Source organism: Manis pentadactyla, chromosome 3 (assembly GCF_030020395.1).
Source record: "Manis pentadactyla isolate mManPen7 chromosome 3, mManPen7.hap1, whole genome shotgun sequence".
NCBI lineage: Eukaryota > Metazoa > Chordata > Mammalia > Pholidota > Manidae > Manis > Manis pentadactyla.
In genome coordinates, this window is record NC_080021.1 from 132709812 (window position 1) to 132736406 (window position 26595).

General features: G+C 48.0%; 1 protein-coding gene across 1 annotated transcript in view; it reads right to left on the bottom strand.

Annotated features, from left to right (window-relative positions):
• Positions 1 to 18524: 18524 nt before the first annotated feature.
• The window catches only part of LOC118917158 (spermatogenesis-associated protein 31E1-like), a 227002-nt gene continuing 218931 nt past the window's right edge, over positions 18525 to 26595 (bottom strand). Inside the window, exons 2-4 of the mRNA XM_057498469.1 lie at positions 20553 to 20834; positions 19708 to 19768; positions 18525 to 19106 (exon numbers count right to left, since the gene is read on the bottom strand). Coding sequence (XP_057354452.1) covers positions 19042 to 19106; positions 19708 to 19768; positions 20553 to 20732 — 306 coding nt within the window. The 5' untranslated portion in view covers positions 20733 to 20834 and the 3' untranslated portion in view covers positions 18525 to 19041. The remainder of the gene's footprint in view (positions 19107 to 19707; positions 19769 to 20552; positions 20835 to 26595) is intronic.

Here is a 26595-nt window from a genome sequence, read left to right on the forward strand (position 1 = left end):
TCCGTGAGTTGGAAGACTGCTTGGAGACCTTAGGGGGGCATGTAGAAACTGGCATTGTAGGTTATCTTTTTATCAAGATAGTGGAAAATGTTACACAGGAGAGAGAGGGACTTAGGCGGGAGAAAGACACTTCAGCATCGCCTGGAGGAGCTGGCCGATAACCTGTGGGATGCCATTAAAGAAGAGAGACAGTCCCTGAAAATACAGGTCATGCTCCTAGACGACTCCTTAGCGGCAAGGGGGAAGGCAGCAGGAAACGCTGCCTTTCAGGAGGCGGTTGGGGAGGCGGAGGAAAGAGTAGAGCCTTCAGCCCCAGAAAAGGTGGAAGAGGAGCAGTTGGGGGAGGATCCCGAGGGAGAAGAGGAGGAGGCGGGACCATTGGTGGATCTCCTACCAAGGCCAACACCAGACGTGCCATCTTCTCCTGTTTTAAAGACCCACCCAGCTGTAATTAAGAAAATAAAAATGAAACAACTGCGGGCTCCTCAAGGGGAGGAGCAGCAACCTCCCCAGGTTGTGCAGCACTCCATGGTCCCCCCCTATACCCAGGGTGAGCTGGTAGACATGAGCGTCCGGTCTAGGCAGAAACTATTGGAATCTCTGCCTACATGACTTCTATATCTCTGGGATATGGGGATGGGAAACATCGTTATGTCGGGTACTGAGATGAGTAGACTGGCTTCCCTGATGACTCACCCTTCCCTCTGCCATCGGTTGCAAAATGCCCATCACGCCTCAGGGAATCAGACACTCCTGGAATGGCTGACAGCTGCCATCAGGGTAGTTTGGCCTAATCAGGGTGATTTACCATATTTTCCCAGTAGTTGGAAAGCATATACAGAGCTCCAACAGGTACCCTGGGAATTGGGTATGAAAAATATGTATACTATGGACCCCCAGGGACCCGATGAGGGGGTGTTCACTGTAGGAATCAGAAATCTGGTGCTGCATAAGCTCCCACGTCTCTCTTTGGGTCCCTAGTGACTACTCTTGCCCCCCACCTAGGGCAACCCATAAGTGAGGCTACTCGTACTTTAGCAGATCTGGGAGAGGTTGAAACAATAAGGCCACGGAGGGAAGTACAGGCTACTAGTGAAAGGAGAAGTACAAAGGCCCCTGTGAAGGTCTCGAGGACCCTGATGTGGGTTGATTTGGTAAAGGCTGGGTTAGTGAAAGAAAAACTCAATGGGCAGCCCAATAGAATATTGTTAGAACTGTGGCACCAATTAAAGCCAGAGCAGCAGTTCCAGCCACTGAGGGCCAGGACATGGAAACCAGAGTCAAGGCCTCATGCCCGGCCTGTATCCCTGCAAAACTTCATGGGAGACAGTATTCAGGATTCGCCTGAGCCCTCACCACCATGTGAGGGTGATTGGGCATCGCTGTTTGACTGACTGGGGTGGTCAAAGTCCCCACTTGGGGGACATGGTGGGGACCAGAGGTAGTCTGTAGCATTAGCAATTCATTGGTCCCCTATGAATGTACAACATGTCCCAGGGCTGGTGGACACATGAACTGAGTGTTCTTTGATTCATGGCAACCCTGAGCATTTTCCTGGGTCCCCTGATGTGATAGATGGCTATGGGGGTAAGGCAATTAGAGTGAAGAAAGCCCAGATCTCATTGGGGATAAGGCATTTACCCCCAAAGGAGTATTCCGTGTACATTTCTCCCATCCCTGAATATATTTGGGGAGGTAGATATCCTGCTTGTGGTTACAGACCACTGCAGGTGAATTCACACTGAGGGTATGTGTGGTAAAGGCAGTTCTGAGGGGACATGTTATGCACCCACCTGCAGGTCTGCCCGTACCTCAGTGGGTGACGAATACTAAGCAGTATAAATTGCCTTGAGGGCACAAGAAATTGGGAAACTCTACAGGAGTTGGAGAGGGTGGGGATCATAAATCCCACTCATAGTCCTTTTAATTCCTCAGTGTGGCCAGAGAGAAAGCCAGATGGATCCTGGCGGATGACTGTAGACTACAGGGAATTGAATAGAGTCACACCCTCTTTGCATGCTGCTTTCCCCTCTTTAGCAGACATTCTGGACACCCTCAACCACGAGCTGGGAATGTATCATTATGTAGCAGACCTTGCTAATGCTTTCTTCTCTATGGACATAGTACGGGAAAGCCAGGAACAGTTTGCATTCACATGGGAAGACTGGCAATGGACATTCACTGTCGTTCCACAGGGATATCTCCACAGTCCCACCATCTGTCACGGACTTGTAGCCCAGGTCTTGGCCACCTGGAAGAAACTGCAAACAGTGCAGTTGTATCACTACATTGATGACATTATGCTCACATCTGTTTCTCTTTCAGATTTAGAAGGGGCAGCTCCTAGACAGTTGCAACATTTACAGGAAAAAGGATGGGCTGTGAACAGCACCAAGGTTCAGGGACCTGTTTTGTCTGTGAAATTCTTGCGGGTTATCTAGTCAGGTAAACTAAAGTTGTTCCTGAAGCAGTTATAGACAAGGTTGAGGCTTTCCCCACCCCTACCACTGTGGCAGTATTACAAGAGTTTTTGGGTCTTTTGGGGCTACTGGAGAGTATTTATCCCACACTTGGCACAAATTCTGAAGCCCTTATACTGGTTGTTACGAAAGGGCATCAGATGGGACTGGGATAAGACATGTGCAGCTGCTTTTACTGCTGGTAAGCGGGCAGTCAAGGCTGTGCAGGCCTTGAGTGTAATGGACTCATCAAGGTCCCGTGAGCTAGATGGTCATGTAACCGAAGATGGTTATAGATGGGTTCTTTGGCAACACTTTGAGCAGACATGCCAACATATTGGATTCTGGTCACAACTAACTACGGAAAGGAGCAGAGGCCCAGTACACCTTCATAGAGAAGCACCTGGCTGCTGTACACCACGCCTTGCTGGCTTTGGAGCCCATCAGCGGAACAGTTCTGACCAAGTTAATAACCACCTCTTCCATCGCAGGGTGGGTGCGAGACTACACCCAAAGGCCATGGAGTGGCATGGCACAGACACCTACACTGGCCAAATGGGGCACATATTTACAGCAGCATAACACCCTTTCTACTAGCCCCTTAAGTGGAGAATTCCAACACTTATTGGGGCTAGTGGCCTATACCAGTGGGAAGCAGGAAGAAGTTGCTTTTGAGTCATTGGTAGCCAAGACTCCTTATCAGGAGGGAAAAGCACCTATACTTGAAGATACTTGGTACATAGATGGCTCCAGTTGTGGGCAGCCCCCAAAGTGGAGGGCTGTGGCTTTCCATCCTAAGTCTGAGACAATATGGATGGAGGATGGAGAGGGGTAGAGCAGTCAGTGAGCTGACCTGAGGACAGTATGGCTCGTGATCACCCAGGAGCCCTGCCCCATAGTTGTCTGCACTGACCATTGGGCCATCTATCAGGGCTTGACCTTGTGGCTACCAACATGGTATTATGCCGACTGGATGGTTGGTCACCAGCCCCTTTGAGGCAAGAGTTCTGGCAAGACCTATGGGCCTCTGGTCAGACTAAGACTGTTACTGTATATCACGTGACTGGCCATTTGCCTTTGGCATCCCCAGGGAATGATGAAGCAGACACATTGGCCCAGGTGTGCTGGCTAGAAGGAAAGCCTGCCTATGATGTGGCCCAATGGCTACACCAGCGTTTGTTGTATGAGGGACAAAAGACAATGTGGGCAGTAGCCCGTCGGTGGGGCTTGCCATTGACCTTTAAAGAAGTCAGCAGAGCCCAGAAGGAGTGCCTTGTGTACTCTAAGAGGGACTTAAACCGAGTCCCACAGCAACATGGGACAATAGTAAGGGGGCCATTACCCCTTGTCAGGTGGCAAATAGACTATATTGGGCCTCTGCCCATATCAGAAGGATATTGGTATGCCATGACTTGTGTGGACATGGCTACTGGACTATTGGTTGCTTTTCCTGCACATCTTACAGATCAGCAAACCACCAAGAGAGGCCTGGAGCTTCTCTTTGCAGCCTATGGCTGGATGGAGGTGATTGAGAGTGATCAATAGTTACTGGACATGTGTTACAAGTATGGGTACAGCAATTAGGAATAAAGTGGAAATTTCATGTACCCTATCATCCTACCAGGGCAGGCATGATAGAGAGGTACACTGGTTTGTTGAAATCTGGCCTGAAGTCAGACAGCAATAGCCTATGGGCTTGGTCAGTTTGCCTATGGACAGTGCTGTGGCATTTGAATGAGAAAGCCACGGAAAGGAGCTTTGAGACCTGTGGATACACTACACACATTGCTGCTATGTAATTGTACGTTGAAACCAAACAAGTTATTGAAGCCAAGATATGGCCAGGGGAGCAACATCCTGCTGCCAGCCCCTACTGCATTAAGCCCTGGAGACACTGTTGAATGGACCTGACCCTGGACATTTGGACACATGGACCAGTGATGGCTGGCCCTTCTGGCACCTTGGGTGAAAGGCCTGGAAGCTGGCCTCCTGTGTATTCCTGGACTAACAGCTGAATGGCCCCCAAGGTCATGGTTATGTACACAAAACGTCCAGAAGGTAAGAGCATCTTGCAGGGAAGTTTTATTTTTATGGCCAGTGTATGTACCTCCTGTAGCCCTATATACTGACCTATCTGTAAATCCCACAGGGAGGGGAGTGAAAGTGTGGTATACTAGACCAGGACAAGATCCTATTCCTGCCACTGTTTTATCACAAGACCACTCACTCTCTTGCAGGTATCCTACCTGATGGACAAGATTTGCCTCTGCTGGTGTCATGAAAACATGTATCTTATCGCCCTTAAGGTTATTTTCTCCTACAGTCCTTGTGGCCTGAATGTGCCCCCCTGTCTGCAGCTGCCACACGATGATTGCTCTGAACCCTCGGCTACTGCCTGCCTATGGAATGGACCAGCTATGGACTTAATCTGCATGAGACTTTGAACCTAGCTGAATCCTCCGGCTTGAGGATTATCATAATTTTATTGCTGTCGCTATTGTTATGTCATTAGTCTGGTCACAGTGCTCCAGTTTTCTTGCCCAGGGACTATTGCAGAGAAAAGGGGAACAAGTAGAATGTAAGGTGAGGTTTCTGGAGGGGTGGCCTGTGGGTAAAATTGTAATATTTTCAGAATTTCTCTCCTGTCTTTGGTGCATTTGCACATCCTCAGGGGTGGAGAGAAGTTCATCTCCATGTCAATGGGTAATTACCTGGGCAACTGAGGGCATGTCTGAACCTGAGAGGTTAAGGGGAGGGGCTTGCTTGCTCACTCACTTCTGGAGAGGGGATAGAGATGGCACTGGACTGCAGTTTGTAAGCAATAAATGGATTTTAAACTTTATTTCTCCCTTTGACTGATTTCGGTTTTCAGAGGTATTTTGCCCCGGGATTTCCTCTCCCCGGACTTACAGCTGGTTAAAGAAATCCTTTTCTGTCAGCACCACCCACACAACTATCACAAACTGTTAGTATAGAAAATGCTCTGAAGAATGAAGAACTTCTCTGCCACCAGTACCACACACTGGGAAACTATCTCTTCTGCATCACTTCCTGTCATGGTAGATGTACATACAGCTTCATTCACAGAGAGTCAGTAAAGGATGGGAGACTTGCCTGCGTGTTCCCACTCAGCAGTGATGAGCTCCTGGTGGTTGGGCAGTCTCCATAACCAGGAAAGAATTTCCATCCGCGGGCGGTGGGCCTTTTCAGGCTCAGGCTGAGAGGAGCGGAGGGTGCGGGGCTGTGCTTGCAACACCTGTGCTGCCCAGGCATGGAGCCCATGGGAGCCCCTCCACCCTGCCATCTGCTACTGGCCTACCCCGGCTCCTTCAGAAAGTCTAATGGTCTCTGATACACCTTTGGAATTCTGTGTGCTTGTTTTATATGTAACATTTTTTTTGAAAATCTCTATTTCCATCAAACAGTGGGGTGGACACAACATTGCTATGATCCTTGTCTTTTGCAAGCACTAAAAATGGCTAATGATTCTGTGAGGAAAACATAAGCCACAGTCTTTAAAAACTAGGCAATGTCCACTGCGCTGCTAGGTGAATGGGTAAAGATTGACTAATGGCTCTACTATAACCTATAAAATATGGACACCCTAGAAAATTAATCTTTCTCGATTATACTACCAGATGCTGTATGTATCTGTACCTCTTCACTGAGCAACAACTTGGATCAGAAAGAAATGGACCATCTTTGATGAGGTTCAGAAACAAAAAAGCATTGGAGAGAAAGATGTTATTCTCAGTGTCTAGAGGGGCAAACCCATACTCAGAGGTGATCTCTAGGGATAGAGTCCCCTGGGCGTTCCTGCACAAGTCAGTGTCCACCAGGATTCCTTCCTTTCATCAGAAGATGTGAGTCACTGTAAGAAACAAACAAAATGGAACCAAGCCAGAGCAGGCAGGGATGGAAAGGGTAAGACCTGCAACTCCGGGGAGAGGAAATCTTGGGGCAAAATACCTCTATAAACTGAAATCAGTCAAAGGGAGGAATAAAGTTTAAAACCCATTTATTGCTGACAAACTGCAGTCTAGGTTGTCTTGCTCCCCTGTTCCAGAAGAAGCAAGCAAGCAAGCAAGTCCCTCCCCTTCACCTCTCAGGTTCAGACATCCCTTCAGTTACCCAGGGTATTTATTACCCATTGACATGGAGATGAACTTCTCTCCACCCCTGAGGTTATATAAATGCACCAAAGACAAGCGAGATATTCTGGAAATGCTAAAATTTTACGCATAGACCCAGTCCTATACCTATGCTTCGTGCCCAGGGTTCACCTGTGACTGACACCTGTGCTTGATCATTTCTATTATATGAGTGACAGCAGATTTGATCTGTGTCTTTTCCATTTATATCCAAAAGAATACCGGCTATATTCACCAAATGTGTGTCTGAAAACTCAGGCCTTTATGTGGTCACCTGCTATTTTAATTTTTCAGTAATATGAATTTCAGTTTCAAGAAAAGGAGACTGACTTGAGTAGCTTTCTTTCTCCCAAAAATTATTCTAGGATTTCAAATAATGAAGAAAGTAAATAGATTAAGTAGTCTGGGAATATATACCATCTGTATATACCATCTAGTTTAGTATTAGACTAGCAAGCAGTCTCAGTTTATCTAGTTCCATAAAATGCATAGTTAGATCTCTTATTTAAGATCTTTTTTTCTTAATGTAGGTGTTAATTCATTGCCCTCTCAGAACAGCTCTTGCTGCATCTCATGAATTTTAGTACATTGTGTTTCCATTTTAATTTTCTCCAAGGTATTTTAAAATTCTCTTTTGATTTCTTTTTGACCTACTAGGTGTTCAGAAGCATTGTTTAATTTTCAAATATTTGTACACTTTCCAGTATTCTTGTACTTGATTTGTAATTTCATACCAATCTTGTCACAGAGACCCTTGTTTGGTTCTTTTGAAGAACTCCAACAAGAGTTTGGGATTCCTCAATATTTACTTCATGATATTAGTAAAAATATAAATACATTGAACTCATTAGGTTATTGTCAGAATCATTAGATTATAACCCATTCATTTTATTAGGTAATTAAATATTTACTAAAGGGCTTTCATAAGGCAGAATTTGGACTAATTGGTAAGAATTCAAAACTGAACACAGAGCTCTTCACCTCGTGTAGTTTTGAGTGATGATTATGCTAAGGTGACCTCTGTAACAGTGCTCCATCTCCCTCCCTCCTGTATTCTGGCTGAGTGCTGGTGGTTGTGCTCTTTTATAGTGAAGCTACACTGGACCCCTGTGATAGCATCATTCTTCAATTATGCGTAAGAACAAGTATATGGTGAGAAGTTCCTTTGTCATGCTCCCTGTGAACTGTCCTTGGCAATGGAAGGATGGAAGATTGTTCCCTTACACTGGAGACATATGTGAGCATTTTTGTCAAGGTGGTTTACTCTTGTACCTTACCCATAAAGGCGACATGTAGTCATCAGGGGGCACTAATTTAACTCTATGGAAATATAAAAGGAGTATTAATAAATGGGAAGTTAAAATATATTTTGATTTTGTAGTGCCATATTTTCATTTTATTCCTAAATTGCTTGACAAGAGAAAGACATCAGAGATTATACTTCATTCAGAAGGACCCTTGAGACAAATGTTCACACACTCAGAATGCACAGGTGGAAACATCCCTGACAGTGTCCCAGGCAGCAAGGTCAAGACCTGGAGAAGAACAGGAAATGATGGAGGACAAAAGATTGGAATAGACAGCATTTCTGTTAATGGGAGAGTCCTTGAGGGTGAATCTTTGAAAGCATTGAATTTCCATAATCATAAAAAATAATAATTGGGTCATGAAGCAAAATCAGAAATGACAAAAATGAATAAATAGGGTAAAGAAATACTGTTCTAACTGGCATACACTGCAGATTACCAATGACCCTTGGAGAAAGTGGGGTCTGCTGGCCTTGAGTCCCTCTGAGCCAGAGCTGCAGCCCTCCCTCCAGCCTTCAACTCCAGGACTCCAGAGGCAGGGTCCCTGGCCCTTGCATCAGGCTGCCTCCCTGGCTTGAAGGCCCATGGGAAAGAGACTTGACCCTGACCCGGGGTATAGCCCCTAGCCATTCAGAAGCTACTTCAGGCTTCCTCCCTCTAGGGTGAACTAGAAAAAATTGGACAAAATCCTCTCCCAGGGAAGTCTGGGAATGCATGACTGTCTTGGCCTTGGGTGCCTGCTGAGGACCGTGCGACCAGGGCACGGACTGCCCTGGAGCTGGGCCTGCACTCACACTCCCTGTGCGGCTCTCAGCTGAATAGTAGTGATCCTAGAAGCCAGGGAGGAGAACGATGTGGCCAGAAATGGAGCCACATACACATGAGCCAGTCCTTAGGCCTGAGCTGCCCTCCCAAACAGCCAGGAGAAAGCCTGGGCTGGGACTGCAAAGCCCAAAAAAAGTGTTTCCCTAAAGTTTCACAATTTCTCTATAAAGCAAAAGAAGGTCTCGGGATTCAAACAGGTTTAAGGAATATTGTGACACATATGTCCATCTTATATATCACGAAGCCTCCGACAATGTCTAGCTAGCAAGAGATGAATAAAACGTTATTTGTTAGGCGTAAACCAAAGTTTGCCAAAGCTCTTTGACCACAAAAATCTTTTGGAAAGACAGTATTCGTTATTGTCCACTTTAATATCACTCTACATACACCACTGTCCATCATCACCAAGCCACTGTGACCTGTTAGCTGAAAGATCATAAAATGAAGATTCATATCCGTGTGAAGACAATGAAAGTAGAAGAATGCTTACTTTTCAGATTCTACACATTTTTCAGGTTATGTTACTTTTAAATAAATAAGCCTACCTACTTTCATAATAATTCCACTTTTAAGCTATTCCCATATTTATTGTCATGAGAACAACACAGTAAATATTTGCTACACTGAGAGTTTAGACGTTAGGGTTTCCTTTCAAGGTCTCTCAGATTGGAGGAGGTGTTCTTAAACACCATGATTCTGAGCAGCAACCTCTGCGCCTTCCTGAAACTCAGAGGCTTTGCTCCTTTCTGCAAAAGGAGCAGAATGTTAGCTCCCTGCCGTCATTGCTTAGTTCCTAAGCCCTGTGACCTCTAGTGGAGTCTCTCTGACAGACTCCGCTCACTAGTAAACTCAGGCAGATCAGTTATGGCTCAATTTTGTCCCTACCCCAAATTTCTTATGTTGAATCCCTAATTCCCAGTAATTCAGAATGTGAGTGCATTTGAAAAGACGGTTTTGGCAGAGGTAATTACGGTAAAGTGAAGTCAATGTGGCTGGGCCCTAATCCAATATGACTGGAATCCTTATAGGAGATGAGACAGACTGAGAAGCAAGCCCTGGAGGGAGGCCGCAGAGAAACTAGGCCTGCTGACACCTTAGCCTTTGATTTCCAGGCTCCAGCAATGTGAGCCTGTATATTTCTGCTCTTTAAGTCACTCAGTCTGCAGTATTTAGTTACAGGAGCCCTAGCAGACTGGTGGAACTACTCTGAGGGGGTAAATTCACACGCTTTGTTTTTCAAGCTGATGATTTTAATAGTCATTCTTCTCCCTTGAGTTTATAGAGGGCAGGGGTAAGCATTACCCTAGTGTGCACACTGCGCTCTATGAAGCACAGCTAGTTCACAAACACCTGTCAGCTGGAGATGGTGCCAGGTGTACACCCGTGCAGCCAGGGGACTGGAGGGGATGGGAGCACTTCCTTAAGACAACAGCTTCCTGGGTGCCCTGAGCCTGACAACGAAGGCCACAGCCTGGGGACCTGGGGACAGGATGGCAGAAGTCACAAGGCCTGGGGGGCCCACAACAAAGTCATGAAGGAAGAATATTATCACCCAGAGGCATTGTTTTCCTCCCAGTACTGCTCTTCTGTGAAAATTCTTCGTTACATATTTTGTCCAAATATAGTGTTGGACACTTTCCATGCTAGAAAGTGACTGGATGATCCCCTCGAGACTGTGTTCCAGAGCACCCAGTTTGTTAAAATCAGTGTGGCACCTGTTTTAAGTAAAAAGCTACTTTAAATCCAAATTTGTAATAATGTAGAGATTCTTTTATCTACAGATTAAAAGTCATTTCATTTTCAGCAAAATGTTTTGATGTAAAACTTTTTTAAGACAAGAGGGATCTAGCTTTTGATATGCATTTTGTCTGAGTATATTCAAATGGTAAAAATGTTTATAAGATTTGCATTAGTGAATCTTACTAAAAATAAAATACAGATGCCCACAGAGTCTGGAAATATTAGTAGTATCTTTTTAATCTATTGATCCCTCTAAAATTGCAAGCTTATTCATGAACATTAAAAGCACAAATCATGTGAGGCAATGCATGAGACGAATGTGCTACAACTGATGGGAATACTGCTTTAATGCACATTGTCCAGTATAGTTTTGCACAGCTTACTGAACTATGACTTGCTAGTGAGGAACAGCACATTCAATGTGGTATAGCAATAAATTAATTATGGACATTTTTCATGTTTCCAGACTTTCTGGCCACCTTGAGTGACTTTAACTCAAAAGACTGAAGAATCGTTTGTTTTAACCCTGTTAAAATAGTCACCTTGCAAAGGATATTCCTGCATGAACTTTTTCCTATTTCCTTTTTGTTCTGATCAATCTACATGCATTAGTAGAACTGTAAACATGATAGAATATTAGATGACATCCATGATCATACTTTTATTCCCTTATGTCATTGAATCATAAAACAATAAAGTAGAAAAAATAGTTATAATTTTTTTCAATGATGGGGAAATAGAAAAATTGAATTTATTGTGGAATAGGAAAAAAGAGCTTTCATGTTAGCCCTGTTCTTCTTAGAGAAAGGACTGATGCTGTCATACCAGTGGGTATCCTGAGAGACCTACATGTGACCCAGGTTTGACAGCCGCCATTGGTGGAGATTTTCCTGTGGCAAAGATAGCAGGCTGCTGATGAGCAGTGAGAAATATGTAGTTTCATCAACGTGCACCCTTTGGAAAGTGCTGGACATATGAGTGGGGCCTTTCATTCATTATTATAATACATGCATTGATTAAATGTATGCTGTCTTCAATTCAGATGATTCGATATCCCTTCAGAAATTTTCTTAGGCCATATGAATCTCTCAAGTATATATTAACTGATATGTTTTATAATATTTCAAAACTATTTCAAAACAGTGTGTCCTTATTTGCCCTGTAATAATATAAAAGGGATGACTGCTTTTGTTAGAAAACATGCATTTCACAGTGATTAAAAAATGAACCCTTCTTACCCACCTGCCAGTTTAAGTATGTTAGTTGAGCATTAGGACTGTGTCATATCCTGGAAACATGGATAGGAGTGTCATTTGCACTCATGACTACATATTAAGGAATAATAACAAGTATAATTTTGCCAGATGATACAATAGGAATATTACCAGGAATTTGTCTTATTCATAAAAAATCCTCACAATTGTTCACTTGTTACAAAATAAACTCAACAAGTATGATGCCAGGTGTTCTGAGCTTAACAACGTGATAGTTATGTAGCCTCCGGGAGGCAAGTGTGAGTCCAGATGCTTCTTTCCTGGTTCATTTCATTCTTAGATTCCATTTCCTGTGCATTTTTTAAGCTTCCCAAGTAAACAATTTTATATTAATAACTAATATAAAAAATGTGTCTCAGGTCTTGTCCCCAACAAAATGAAAAATGTGACAGTGTTACCATTTGGTGGGATAACTAAAACTGGACAAGTAAGGTATTTTTTCTCATTGGAGACTGAGTGTTTTAGTTGTGTTGAAAAGTTGTGGTTTGTAAGTGAATGAAGACCTGTGGAATAATTCATTTTATAAATCTACATGTGGAATCTGCAGTTTTGTTCATATTCAATGACATTGCAGAAGAACAGAAGTTCCCAATCAGTTCTCCCAAGCCCAGAGCCGTGCTGAGAGTTGTGCTGACGTCGGAGAATGTCAGGGATCTGCAGTTTGCTGGGGAGGTTCCTATTTCTGAAGCAGGTCTTGGCAATGGGTCCCACAGAATGGACGCAATTCTCTGTTAGGACCGTGTCCTGAGTTTCTGTGGGATAGTGCGAGGTCTCCATGCTCCGCCCCGGGATGAGGTTCCTGTCACGTGAGGTCTCTGGGGGAGCTGTCTGGATGAGGTCTAAGTGAAGGCCTTCTGAGAAGGCTTTGAGAGGTTTGCGGACAGATCTCTGTGGGAAATCTCTGTGGAAAAGCTGCATAGGCTTCTAAGGGTCCGTGATGCACCATGAGGGCCCTGTGTGAAGTTTAAGGTGTCTGGGAGACATGTGGCCTCTGTGGAAGGTGTCTGTGTGAGAGGTCTCTGTGGAGAACTGTAGCTGAGTGGTCTGCGTGATCCTTGGGTGCATCCCACCTCTCCACTGCTGGCCGACCTGCATGGTGTGTAAGCCTGAGCAGAGACAGCAGAGGGGCTTCATCTTCCTGTTGCTGCTGTCACCATCACCATCTCTGGTACGTCTCCCTCCTGGGTGCATGTGCAGCGCCCTCACATCCCGGAATTTGCCTGGGGGTGCCGCTGAGGGGGACCCGCAGCCCCTAGACTCAGGTTCCCTGCTCTGTGAGCCTCTGCTGAGCCCCCAACCAGGGGTGCTCTGCCCTGGGTCTCAAACTGCCTCCACCCCTGCACCCCAGATTCAGTCCCCTACTGGGGTCCTCTGGAGGCTGCTCAGAAATTGGGGCCTGTAGTCAGTTCCTGGCTCCTGGGAGACCCAAGGCTGGAGCAGCCTGTGCCCCCTCGGCCTCTCCCCACCTGCTCCCAGAACCACGTGTTGGGGTCCTCACAGGCCTGCTGGATGGGGCCCATTCTTGCTGTTATCTCAACCAGGCATCCCTAGAGCAGGTCTCAACCCTGAGAACATCTGGGAGCAGCCTGGCCCACTGGGCACCCCCTGGGTGGCACAAAGCACAGGATCCGTGTAGAGCAACTGTTTCGCATCCCGCTGCTTTACCATGTGGTGAGGCCAGAGGAGAGGGAAGCTGCGCTGGAAGCAGAGAGCATTGGACCCCTCTTGGTCTGCACCCTCCAACACACCCCATTTTGGTCAGGTCACTTCTGCCCCCTGCCCCCACCCTACCATGTGACAAATCCCATCTGATGGCCTGTCCTGCTGGAATTAGCAAGGACTGGGAGCCAGGCAAGGCGCCTAGGTAACTGTAACTGTAGGCTGGTCTCCCAGCTTTGTAAGTCCCCACCTTTCCCTTAGGAGGAGCCCCTGTGCTGTGCATTTAGTGAAGGACGCAGATAAGGGTCCCATCCTGAGTTTCTCAGTCCTGGGTCCCCCCCTATGTGTAACTCATCCTTTCTGGAATGAAGAGAATTCAAGAATTGATGGAAAAGCTTAGAAAACATTGTGAAGGGATTAACTTGCTCTGATTAGCTTTCCTCCTACAAGTCTGGCCCTCTGCCTTTGACCTAATGGTGGCTTCACTAGGCCTGTGATCTCAGAGCTGGAGCAGGGTGGGGCCAGGATGAGCCACTGAGGTCTTAACTTTTCCTTCCCTCTAGGTCAGCAGATGGCGGTGGAACCCCAGGGGGTGCCGTGTTCTCTGCACATTCATGGGCATCTCCTTCCTTGAATCCAACCTTTTCAAATCTTCACTCCCAGAGATTCACAGTGTACAGCTGTCAGATAATCACTACATGGTGTAGCTCTGGGGGGAAGCAGTGTTCCTGGGCCAGGACCAATAAACCAGTGTGACTGAAAGGCTAGACTCTCAGCATCAACGGGAGAAACCCGCTCATTGCTCACAGTGAGGCCCGGCTCCATCTGCCCCTCGGGCTGCTGCTCTCACTCTCCTCCTCCGGGCCATCACTGTGTACTCACCTCTCCACCCTCCCCTTTCAGGAGAACCTCTGCGGACGGATCCCTGGCAACTGACAGGTGCCAGACCAATTATGGAACAGGAGGAGAGAACAGCCTCTCCACGCCTTGCCCCAGAGTCTGCGAGAAGCTGCAGCGGTGCATGTAAAGAAACCAAGGCCAGGTGAGGGATTCTAGAAATGCTGCAGTTTTACCCCCCACAAACACTCCAGCCCCACTTTCATTCCAGAACTCCTTCTCTAGGACTAAGAGGGGTAGGTAGGTGACGCCTGAGCACGGCCGTTCGTTCATTTGGGACAGGGGTGACCATGGCCCTGCAGACTTCCTGATGCTCCACCCACCACCACCACCGTGCACCAGCTGATGGTGCCATCCTGGCTGATGCTGCTCCACAGTGCAGGAAAGACAGAGGTAGGGGTGGGTGCACGTCCATTTCATTGAGGTGACACCAGGTCGGGTTCACAGGGCCCCTCCCAATCCAACCTCCATCAGAGAGAAAAGGGGCTCCGGAGGACACGTGTCATCTGTTCCCCATCAAGAGACCCAGGTGCAAGATTTCTCCTGCTTCTGACCTCAGGACCCAGCACCCCACCCCACCCCGCAGACTTCCACTGTCTTGGCTCTAATGCTTCCAGGACCCTGAGAGGAATGCCCAGCTTTGTAATGCCTCTGCACTCCTGCCCTCCACAGCTGCCTGGAGTTCAAAGTGGCATGGAAGCAGACAAAATGCAGCAAAATAGACCCTGGAGGGGGGTGAGACCTCCATAGGTTAGTTTCCTCATTTGCAGTTTTTTGTTGTGTAACGACAGTGATATGAAAACAGGTGCAAGGAAGAGACCTGGAGTAAGGAGCGATGTGCCGCCACATTCCTCCCTCCTGCCCTCCCTTCTGGAAGCCAAAGGGCATCAGGAGCACAGGACTCACAGAAACCAATACACTACCCTTTTATGAGGGAAAGAAACATGTTTATTGCGGAGCGTTAAATATCTTGGATGTGCTAAAGAGAAAAAGTTTTCTCTACATGGACTGAAATTTTCTTGGAGGCATGAATGAGGAATGAAGACAGTGCCGTGGGCAGTGTGGCTATTGGCCTGGGAAGCATGGCATGGCTGGTCTACCCTGGCAGCAACTGAATGGAGGAGAAACAGTCTTATTGTGGGTTCAGGACGCAGAGCTCCTCAGGTCCAGCTGCTCATTGTTGGATCTGACACTTGCCAAGGAGTCTTGGCGTCTGACTTGCCTTTTCTTGACAGAACAAGTCTGGCCCTGCTTGGTGGCTTGCTGACCGCAGGGTGCACGACTCATTTTCCCTGGCTCTGGGTAGCCAGGATGCCCATGGGAGTGGTAACACCCACGTACTGGGGCTTGGGATTCCTGTTCATGTTTATTTAACTTTGTGGTGTGAAGTCCTCAGAGAACTGCCACTTTCTCCTCTAGAATCTGTCCGACCACTCTCATTAGCACCTGAGCCTCAGCATCCGTGTTCTCCAACATGGGCCCAATGCTTCAGACCCGTTTGTGCTCTCCCACAGGCTTTTTTGGAGATGGCACTGGGGCACCCAAGAAGCCAAGTTGTCTTTGATGAGAGGCATGTGTGTGGGACAATCTTGAGGATGGTTCTCTACCTTCACTTTGGGCTTAAACTCAATAACAGCCTCTGTGTTGGGATATGGTTCTCCTGGGTACAGGAAAACAGACTTTCTACTGAGGGGGGGACTTTCGCTGGTCCCTGGAGCTTCTGAAATCCCTGTATGCACATTTAAGTTGTGACATTTTGTTTCCAAGATGACTCTGAGACTGTGGGTGGCTGAAGAGCTGGGAACTCCTTGGCCTCCCTAGACTCTTGGGCCCTCAAAGACTGGGATCTTGAGTTCACCTCCAGCATTGTTACCTTACCGCAGGGGTCATGTGAGGGCCGACCCTCACTGTCCTTTCTCAGCAAATCCCTGGCCATTGCTGAACAGGGACTCAGCTCCAGGCCGCCCCTCCGGGCCTGCTCCGTAGTCCCATTCTGCCAGGTTCTGCCCATAACTTTGGGTGTGGGGCATTGAAAAGGCGGCCTGCCCTCCTCTCCAATGAGACAGAATTTGGGGAGCCTGTGGTCCTCATCCAATGGGCTACCTCCCCAGACCTTTCCCACACACACCTGTGAGGGGGCGAGGGGAGGCCTCGCCATGGTGGAAGCTGACTTCTCTGTTTCCACCACCTTTCCTGGAAAGGCCTGAAGATGTTTTCCCACAAAATCAGTACACTTGACTATCATTGGCATGACAGACACACAGGTGCCTGGGGTGGGTGGGTAAGGTCGACCGCAGAATGGGCAAGGGTTGAGCCTTTTTCAATTTAAATACAGTTATGGCCTTAAGGACCTTAAGGAGTACATGCCACCTGTGCTTCCCGCGGAGCCTTGTGGTATGTGCTTCTAGCATCTCTCCAGTGTCCAGCTCAAGGAAGGGAGTCCTGTGGCAGGTGTTTACACGGGGTTTCTAGACCTTTAAGAACCCCTGATTTCCAGTTCCTGAGTGAGTGTTCAACATGGGGAAAGCAAACCTGACAGCAAGCTGGGATGTGTGCATACTCAGAGCTCAGACCTTCATCGGTCTTCCCCAACATCCTTCTTACGTGGCTTTTCAGGACATTTTCTATACTCTTACCTAATTCCCCTAGTAAATCACTTCCTGCGTCGTTACTCAGGAGCCTCAAGTCACTTTCTCACTCCACTGAGCTCACCTCTTGCAACCTCATTAGGGGGCTTTGTGAGCCACTGAAGAGATCTTCTGGGACATACCCCATGAAGCCCTTCAGGCCTGTGCCCAGGTCTTGCCTGAGCCGCATTCCCACCTTCTGGGCATACTTGCTTTCACCCATGTACGTGATAGTCAGTGCGGGTCCATGCTTGCGCTGTGCCTGAACTGTGCCTGGTAACTCACCCTGGAGCCGCTTTAGTTCCAGTCTCCTGAGTCTTGCCAGGCAGCTCCCACTGGTGGCGAATGAACCGCTCTTGGAGGTGCTGCTCCAGTTCCTTCCGGATCTCAGGACTGATAGAAAAATTCTCAGGAAGCATAGCAGCCACCCTGTCCTCAGGATGAGTGGAAGTAGGGACGCTACAGACTTCCTGAGGCCTTTTTACCCAAGAGGATAATAGAGCCTGCCAACTTTCTAGTTGCTTCTGCAATGTGGGCCATTCTGGATGTTCTATCTCAGTTGGGACGAGAGATTGCGGCTTATTCTGGAAAGTAGGGCAAGATACTCCACAGGTCCTAATCTGGTGTGGACAAGGAGGTAGGTTTGGGAGAAGGGATTGGAGATAGGCTGGGATACGGACATGAACCAGAACTGGTGGCTCTAATTGAGGCATGTTTGGAATGAAGTGTTGATATTGGAAAACCAGTTGGGATGGAGGCAGAGACTGGAAAGATGGTGGAGAAATTTTAGCCTGCATTTGAACTGGGTAACAATTTGAGATTCCATTGAACAAAAAAGATGGAGACTACAGTGCTGAAGTGGTCTCAGAGATCCAGGCAGTGGCCCCATGTGATTTTCCACGGAGGGCAGGGAGAGCCCAGAAAAGCTGGTTATATGTCTGCTGTAGGTGGTCCTCCAAGACTTTGGGATCTGAGAGCTGCTGAGGACCAGGCAGCTGTTCTGGTTGGCCTTTTGTGCTCCAGGAGAGTTGAGGGGTTGTGGTGTCCTGCTCAGCACCCCGTGGTTTCAATGTGCTGCCCAAGGAATTCAGGTTGTAGGCTGAGCCCACTTGTTTTGGATGTGATCTTTTTCTCTCTCCTTACAAATCTTGATCTTCACTCTCTGTAATTTCTATTTCCAGGAGATTCTGGACATCACAGCTTAACAAAGAGGGGGTACCATCCACTACCTGTATGCCTGGGTCTCCCCAGAATGAGGCCACTGGCTGGGACCCACCCTGTTAGGAGGCAGAGAGGCTCCAGGCTTTGACAGCCGCCTGCCACCAAAACAGGGCCAAAACGGGGAGACCAAGGCCTGAGATGGCTGGAGTAGGAGAAGCTGCCCAAGGGGTGTGTGGGAATGAGCTCTGTGGGACAGTGCCCAGTGGGAGTACCACTGGGTCACACTGAGGAAAAGTCAGAGTGGAGTCTGGTGGGGGGGGGCAGAGGAGGCTGTCAGAGATGGAGGGCGGGATTCTAAGTCAGAGGAACATGGTGGTGGAGGGGAAGAAGCAAGTGGCTGGGGTGAAAGGCTGTCCAGGGGAAGGAAGAGCTCTGGTGGTTGAGAGGCACTCAGGGAGGGGTGTGCATGAACAGAACATGTGGAGGTCGGTGGGCCTGGTGAAGCAGTGGAGGCCAGCTTAGAGGTTGCTTCAGCAGAGGGGTCTGGGAAGCTGAAGGGGACATGGCGGGAGAAACATTTTCCACAGGCTCCCTGCATGGCTGACATGCTCCAGTAGTCTGTGCTTTGCACACCTCACCAGGGGGGTCTTGACATAAATGATGAGAGCCTCCCTTGTCAGGGATCCTGCTCAGGTGGCTGAAACAGGGGGGACAAGCTGCAGCCAGCAGCAGATGGGGCCAGGAGGGCCAAGGCGGCCAGGCAGGGGTGGGCATCTGGGGCTCCTGGCCCTCCACAGCCCCCACACTGACTTCCTGGTGCTCCTGCTGTACCCACCCCTGACCTACGGCTGCCCCTGCCAAGTCAGCCCCAGGCTGCTGCAGCCCTGGAATCCCATTACAGGCTCTGGGAGGAAGGACCTGAGAGGGAAGTCTAAGCTTCATTACATCTCTAGATGTGACATCAGGCTGCTTGCCACCTCCAGTTTTTGCAGGCGAACTCTGCAGCCTGGGAAGTGGAAGACATGGTCATGGTGGGGAAGGCAGGGACCTAGGGGTCTTATCGGAGCCTGAGTGCCATGTCCCTTTAGGGGAGACTTTGGGGAGCTCAGAGTCTGGAACCCGAGCCTCGTTGTCCCAGGCCGCAGGATCCCTGACGGCGATGGCAAGGCTCGTGATGGGGAACGCTTTGGCATTTGCAAGGGGCTTCTACATCCGTTACCCTCTGTGGCCCTCACAGCCACCCTCATAACCACCCTTTGTGGGGGACAGGGCAAGGCCACCTTAGAGAGGCTCCTGAGGGAAGCTAAACACATCGTCCACACGTGGACCTGGATTTCCCGCTCCCTATCTGGGTACTCTTGGGCCACTCCAGCCCACCCCGTCCGTGCTGGGTGACACCCACTTCCAGCCCCTCGCAGCTTTGTTCCAGCACAGACTCTGGGGTGCATCCAGACTCGGATCTCCTGCCCAGCAGCCTCCCCACGGGCTCCCACTCCTGAGGGATAGGCCCTGCCGCTGGCATCCTCAGGGGTGTCATGGAGCTGGGCCCTCAGGCGGGAGCGACGGAGGCTGCCTCGGGGTGGCAGGGCTGGCAGGGAGGCGCTCACCTCTCAGAGCTGCACATCTCTTCCTCCTCCTTCTGTTCTTCTCCCTGGGCTCCAGGTGATGCTGAGGGACCAAAAAACCAAAATCACGACAGGTTGGGGCCAAGCCTCACTTGACTCACAAATGGGGTGCAGGTCTCAACGTCCGTGAACATGACTGTCTACATTTAACTAATGGGCCTTGAGGTTTTCCTTCTTGTAGTTTTTTAAAGTAGATAAAAAGTTTTCCTTTCTTGAAGAATCTTCCTTGAAGATTTTCAGTTTTCCTTCCTTGAAGAATGTAAAGAAGGATTTTCTACGTGAGACGCGCCCTGGCTTTCTTGCGTCAGTGTATTTCTCTGCTCAAGAAACACACACATGCTCAGACCCACAGGCCCCTCTGAGCTCCGTCAGGCCGCACGCTGCCTCCTGAGGCCTGGGCCCCACTGCAGCCCCTGCTCAGAGGTGCTGCAGGCTCAGCACTGCCCTCGGGTCAGCCTGGATGAAGCCTCATCTAGACCCCTGCCCCAGACCCCTGCCCCAGGAAGGCAGCCAGTGGATCAGTGCCCAGGGGCCTGTCCTCCCACAAACATCAAATTCTGAGGATCTCGGCCACTGGGTTTGGGACTTTGGCCTGTAACCCTTTAGCCCACCTGGCTCCTGTCTGGGATCTTGGGATAGATGCTCCTGCTGGAACTTGTGCCTGGCCTGGCTTATGCCTAGAAGGAGGATCTTGGATTCTTTCCTGAGAAAAGATGTTCTCTTCTTTCCTATCACAGGAGCCTCTAACAGCTGACACCCAAAACGCATAAGTAATCACAGAAAAGAGGGACTCACATTGTGTCCGGTCTGGGACAAGGGCTCCTTACCTTCCTGATGTTTCTAGGTGGTGGTGAAGATGGATCACTTGGGAAGAAGGGGAGTGACAGGAGGAAGAGCTCCAGTCCACACAGGATGCCTACAGTGATGTCAGTCACCCAGGAGGTGGAGCTGGAGCTCAGCCAGGTAGCCAGAACGCTTTGCAGAGACAGGAGAGGATTCTCCATCATCTGATCCGCACTGCCGCCCTAGAGCAACTGACCTCTGGGCGTGTGCTTGGGCACAGCACAGCAGGCCCGCATCAGAGAGGGTGGCCTGGTCACAAAGGGCTCCTGAGGGCAGGGAAGGGGACAGAGGAGGAGCAGGCGGGACCACAGGCCCCCCCCACCATCTGGTCCCACAGGGCTCTGCACCCTCCTGGGCCTTCTGAGTCCTTTTTTCCAACCCTATCCACCTTGTCAGAGAGATGGTTTTTCCAGTCATCCAGACATTATCTGATTCTCATGGTCCATTGGAGATCTTGACTAGAGGCCCTCCAATTTCATCAACCTTGAAATTCTTAAGTTGACCCTGGAATTTTAGCCATTTCTTGATGATTTGTACTGAGGATTTCCTCTGTCCACCTTCCCCACATAATGTTTATGCCCGGTATAAACCAAGGCACAGAACTTAAATTTATTTTACACGTATTTAGATTTGTGAATTTTGAATAGTGCTTTGTCCCATTTTCAATCAGATGGACTGGCACAAAAATTTAAAATAATTATTCAAAATTCATAAATCTAAGTATGAAAGAATTGTAAGTAGTTAATCCTTGAAATGATATATTTGTAAGTCTGTAGCATTTAAAATTATGGCATTAATAAAGCTTTAAATTGTGTACTCTTGGGACTTGCTGTAAACACACACATACAAACTCGTCTTTTCACAAACCAATCAGGTATTTTCAAATCCAAGAGTCCATCATAATGTATTAAAAATTTTTTTTCATATGTTGCCTTGATGGGTCTTATTCTTATTCTGCCAAAAGATAGTTCTCGCTTTCCATGTAAGTTCGAAGCATGTTGTCTTAGTCCAGTGGGGCTGCCATCACAACATGCCACAGACCAGATAGATTAAAAACAACAAAAATGTATTTCTCACAGCTCTGAAGGCAGGAAAAGTCCAAGATCAAGGCCCCAGTATGGCCACCTCTAGTGACGGCCCTGTTTCTGGTTCACAGCCAGAGGCTTCTCACTGTGTTCCCAGTGGGAGGGGCTTAAGGACCTCCTGGAGCCTTTTATAAGGCACTAATCCCCTGGATAAGGGCTGAGAATCACCTGCCTATGGCCCCACATCTTAACATCTTGAGGAGTTAGGATTTCAACCTGTGAATCATGGGAGGACACAAACATTCAGACATGCACCTGTGCTACACCCAGAGGCCAGGAATGGGTGAGGGTGAGCTAAGGGTACTGGGTGAGCACTGACCCTTAAGGTCTGCAGGGTAGAGGATGAGACTAGGAGTCAAAGCCTTGGGGCTGAGTCAGGTCTAGAGCAGCCTCATCAGACATCCCTAGGGTGCACATATTTTTCTGGGTGAAACTTGCCTTCCCTTCCCCTCCCCTCCATACCACTGGAGCCTCAAGTCCAACCCATTCCAAAGAGAGGGGAAGCTTCGAGTCATCTGTGTATTCCCTTATGATACCATCCTATGTCCCCTCTGCAGCAGTAAGTCAGGAGTCACTGAGGGACTCGCGTGCTGAATGTGTCTTGATGCTCCATGTGGACTTAATGTGTATCCCCAGCTCGGTGGTCATAATGTTTTTCTACAGCCCTGGTGCGAATGGCATTGGAGTTTGTTTGGTTTTATTGTCATGTATGTGCACATTCTTAAGCACATTCTGCAGCTACTATTGCTTCTGTGGCCTGTATGTCATTTCCTCCTTTACGACATTCTCATCTTGAATTTAACCTTTTATCAAAATTTGGACTTAGGTCCTTTTTGTATGCATATTTGACCTCTTTATTTTTTCCATGACTCTATTTTCAATATATTTTGTCTGATTTTTTATGCCACTTAAAAATCTTGCCCAGCTATCTTTCCCTTGATTTATTTAAATTGTTCCATTAAGATTTATTTCTATCACCTTATTCGATGCTTTATTTTCCACACTTTATTTTTTTCTGCACCTTTTGCATCTTCTATTTTATAGATCAAGTGTTTTTCTGTTTGATTGAATTTGGAACATTTTAATATCGTAATGGTTTTATATTATGTGAATTTCCTCCTCAGTTTCTTACATGTGTCAATTTAGCATCATCTCAGCAAACCAAGCAAGTATTCTTACCTCCTCTCCCCTCCACTGCTTTTTCTTGTTCCATCATCATGGCCCTTATTTCAAGGGGATATTTCCTGAAGCTGTGCTTCTGGGTTATTTCAAATATGCTACATTTTCATGTATTTTTTTATTATACAATAAACATCACTAACATCAATCCTTATCTCCACAAACCTAATTGCATATTCCTAGGTTTTTTTTTTCTTATTGGAATATTTCCTATAAGAAAATTTTCAAACAGATTTCTGTGAGATAATACTTTTCAGGTCTCATTTTCTGATAACATGTTTTTCTGCGTCCTCACGTTTAAAAGACCTTGGCTGAATGTAAAGGCTTAAAACTTGTTTCCTTTCAATTTTTTTAACATGTTATTGCCTTGTATTCTGATCTCCAATGTTGCTGTCAAAAAGCCGGATGTCAATCAAAATCAATTTTTCTTTAAAGGATGATCTGACGTTTCATCATTTCGTCAGGATGTTAAAAAACAGAGTATAAATCATTTTATGACTATAAAGTTAATTAAAATATCAATGCAATACAAAAGGAATTAAAACCTTCTTGAGACATTTAAGTATACAGGAAAATTAAGTATCACACACTCAGTGAAAAAAAAAACAGAAAAAAAAAACGATGAAAGAGGTAGTTTATAGTGTATGGTTTATACTTGGGACTTACAAGGAGTTAATGCTGACAGCCGGCAGCCAGCCTAGCAAGCTATCTGTCCAGAATTAATCATTTGTCAAGGAGAATAAGAGGAATTAGGTTTTCTTGGTGATGTGATGAGAGATGTGTTATATTTCTTTTTAATAATTCAAAATAAAGGTAAGTAAAACTGGAGAGTAAGAAATAATGGACCTTTTAGTACTAAATTTGAGGAAAACGACCTTATTTTTATGAATTTGAAGTGATATCTATTGTAAGTTGCATCCCTTTTCAGAAGTGTGAAAGGGCAAACCAGGGACTGACTCCATTTTGTTCTGTGTTAAATAACTATGTCCCCAACAAGACCCCTTTCCAGGAGAGCCCCCGGATCCTACTCCAGCCAATTGGGACCCAGGCTCTCCCCTCACCAGTCAGCAAGAAGCCCGCCAACTCCCCAGCCAATCCACCAGAGCCATGACCATCACCCCACCAGCTACCTCTAGACACAGCCAATCAGCCAAGACCACGCCCCTCACCCCACCAACCACCCCTAGAGTCTCATAAAATCTCTGTTTTTGAAACTTGCTCTCTCTCCACAGCACCTTGCCGCTGTGTTGGTGCAGATGGGAGATTGAACTCGAGTTGGCTCGAGTAAAGGCTCTTTGCTTTTGCATCAGTGTTGGCTCCTCAGTGGTCTTCTGGGATTCACGACTTTGGGCATAACAAGTGTATTTTAAAACTGATGGTATGTTACTTAAAAATGACATGAGTCCAAACAATTAATGGAAAGAAGATGAACTAGCTCTGATTCGCTTTCCTCCTAGAAGTTTGGCCCTCTGCCTGCGACCTAATGGTGGCTTCGCTAGGCCTGTTATGCTGGGGCTGGAGCAGGGTGGAGACCCCAGGGTGGACCTGGGATGAGTCACTGAGCTCTTAACATTTCCTTCCCTCTAGGTCCGCAGATGGCCGTCAGACCCCAGGGGGCTCCGTGTTCTCTGCACATTCATGGGTACCACCTTCCACACATCTAGCCTTTCCAGTTCCTCACTCCCAGAGGCTTACAGTGCACAGCAGTCAAGTGATCACTCCGTTCTGTGGCTCTGGGGGGCAGCACTGCCCCCAGTCCAGGACGAATGACCCAGTGTGATGGGAAGGCTAGACTTCCATCATCAACAGGAGAAACCCGCTCATTGCTCACAGTGAGGCCTGGCTCCGTTTGCCCCTCGGGCTGCCGCTTTTGCTCTCCTTCTCCGGGCGGTCACAGCGCGCTCACCTCCCTACCCTGCCCATATAGGAGAAGCTCTGCAGACGGATCCCTGGCAGATGACGGGGCCAGGCCAATCACACAGCAGGAGGGGAGAACAGCCTCTCCCCACCCCTTGCCCCGGAGCCTGCGAGAAGCTGCAGTGGGGTGTGTAGAGAGACTAAGGCCAGGAGAGGGATTCTGGAAATACTGCAGTTTTACCCCCCACACACTCAAGGCTCAAGGCCCTCTTTAGTTCATTCCAGAACTCCTCCTCTGGGACTGACAGGGGAAGGTGGGTGACTCCTGAGCACGGTCATTCGTTCATCTGGGACAGGGCCGACCATGGCCATGCAGCCTTCCTGATGCTCCACCCCCCACCGTGCACCAGCTGATGGTGCCATCCTGGCTGATGCTGCTCCACACTGTGGGAAAGACAGAGGTGGGGGTGGGTGCACATCCATTTCATTGAGGCAATAACAGGTTGGGTTCACGGAGCACCCCCAATCCAGCCTCCATCAGAGAGAGAAGGGGCTCCGGAGGGCAGGAGTCATCTGTTCCCCACCAAGAGACCCAGGTGCAAGATTTCTCCTGCTTCTGACCTCAGGACCCAGCACACCCTCCCAGACGTCCACTCCCGTGGCTCTGATACTTCCCGGACCCTGAGAGGAATGCTCAGCTTTGTAATGCCTCTGCACAGCTGCCCTCCACAGCAGCCTGGAGTTCAAAGTGGCATGGAAGCAGAAGAAATGCAGCGAAATAGACCCTGGAAGGGGGTGAGACCTTCATAGGTTAGTTTCCTCATTTTGTTTTGTGTTACTTGTGTAATGACAGTGCTATGAAAACAGGTGCAAGGAAGAGACCTGGTGTAAGGAGTGATCCTGCAGGTCCCCACACCCCTCCCTCCCTGTCCTCCCTTCTGGAAGCCAAAGCACATCATGAGCACTGCACATACAGAAGCCGATACACTAACTTTTTATGAGGGAAAAAAACTTGTTTATAGGAGAGCCTTAAATATCTTGGATGTGCTGAGAAAAAGGTTTCAATTTTTTCTTATGGACAACAACGAGGAAAGCTTAGAGCACCTTGTGGTTGCCCAGACTAGACACCTCTGCGAAGAGGGCAGTGCCGCGGGCAGTGTCACTGTTGGCCTGGGATGTGTCACATGGCTGGTCCACCCTGGCAGCGACTGACTGGAGAAGAAAAAGTCTTCCTGTGGGACTGTGGGACCCTCCCTCCATTTTGTGTCCCCCATCTTGAATAAACTATGTGCCTCCATCTTGAATAACTATGTGCCTCCATTTTGTCTTCCATTTTGAATAACTATGTCCCTCCATTTTGTTTTGTGTCCCCCATTTTGAGTACAAAGTTCCCCGCTCAAGCCACGCCCATTCCCGTGGAAACCTTGCCCAGCAACCCTCCTCAGCCAATCAGCTAAGGTCACAATAGACCACCCCCCCTTGGAAAGCCCCTAACTGTTCCAAAAGTATAAAAGCGAAAAGGGAACTTTGTTCAGGGTCTCAGACCGAGTCCTGTGTTTTGACACGCCACTGGGACCCTAGTTCGAACTAGCAATAAAGACCTGTTTTGCTCTTACATCTCGCGACTGAGGCTGGTGACTGTGGCTCCACACAGGGGACTCAAGGAAACGGGGCACAACAGGACCAGGACATGGAGCTCCTCAGGTCCAGCTGCTCATTGTTCAAGCTGACACGTTCCAAGGACTCTCGGTGTCTGACTTGCCTTTCCTTGACAGGAAGAGTCTGGCCCTGCTGGCTGGCTGGCTGGCTGGCTGGCTGCAGAGTGCAGGACTCATTTTCCCTGGCTCTGGGTAGCGAGACTGCCCATGGGAGTGGTAATGCCCATGTACTGGGGCTTGGAAATCCT